The 535-nt window shown below is 52.0% G+C and overlaps 1 protein-coding gene across 1 annotated transcript in view; it reads right to left on the bottom strand.

Annotated features, from left to right (window-relative positions):
• The window catches only part of EMH_0049330 (Tyrosine-protein phosphatase YVH1, related), a gene marked incomplete at both ends in the record, with an annotated part of 1,875 nt that extends 1,659 nt beyond the window's left edge, over positions 1-216 (bottom strand). Inside the window, one exon of the mRNA XM_013496514.1 lies at positions 3-216. Within this exon, the coding sequence (XP_013351968.1) occupies positions 3-216 (214 nt within the window). The remainder of the gene's footprint in view (positions 1-2) is intronic.
• Positions 217-535: the final 319 nt, after the last annotated feature.

The raw sequence follows: 535 nt of genomic DNA, 5'->3' as shown, positions 1-535 counted from the left end.
TTGCTGCTGTTGCTGCTGCTGCTGATGCTTCTCCACGTCAAGCGGCTGCTGCTGCTCCGTCTGCTGCTGCTGCTGGAGTTTTTCTGTGTGCTGCTGCTGCTGTGGCTGCTCCTCCTGCTGCTGTGACTGCTCGTGCTGCTGCAGCGAGAACTGCTGCTCGTTTCGCTCTTGCTGCTGCTGCTGCTGCTGCTGCTGGCAGCTGTCTACGGGCTCCATTGCTGTGCTGCTGCAGCAGCAGCAAGAGCCGGGGCTGTCGATGCTAGTTGCTGCTTTGCTGCTGCTGCTGTGCACGCGAGAATCTGCTGCTGCTGCTGCTGTTGCAGTCAATATGAGGTGTACATACACCTCGTGTGCTGCCAATTTGATGCAGCAGCAGCAGCAGCAGCAGCAGCAGCAGGAGGACTAGCAGCAGCTGCAGCAGCAAGAGCAGCAGGGGATCGGTTTGTATGCAGTGTCGCTGCTGCTTGTTTATCTATAAATTTTTATTATATTTAACAATTTATATTTAAAAAATTAATTTATATTTTTATTTTTA

Source organism: Eimeria mitis, genomic scaffold (genome assembly GCF_000499745.2).
Source record: "Eimeria mitis Houghton genomic scaffold, Emh_scaff2147, whole genome shotgun sequence".
NCBI lineage: Eukaryota > Apicomplexa > Conoidasida > Eucoccidiorida > Eimeriidae > Eimeria > Eimeria mitis.
This window is presented reverse-complemented; position numbering and strand designations above follow the sequence as displayed.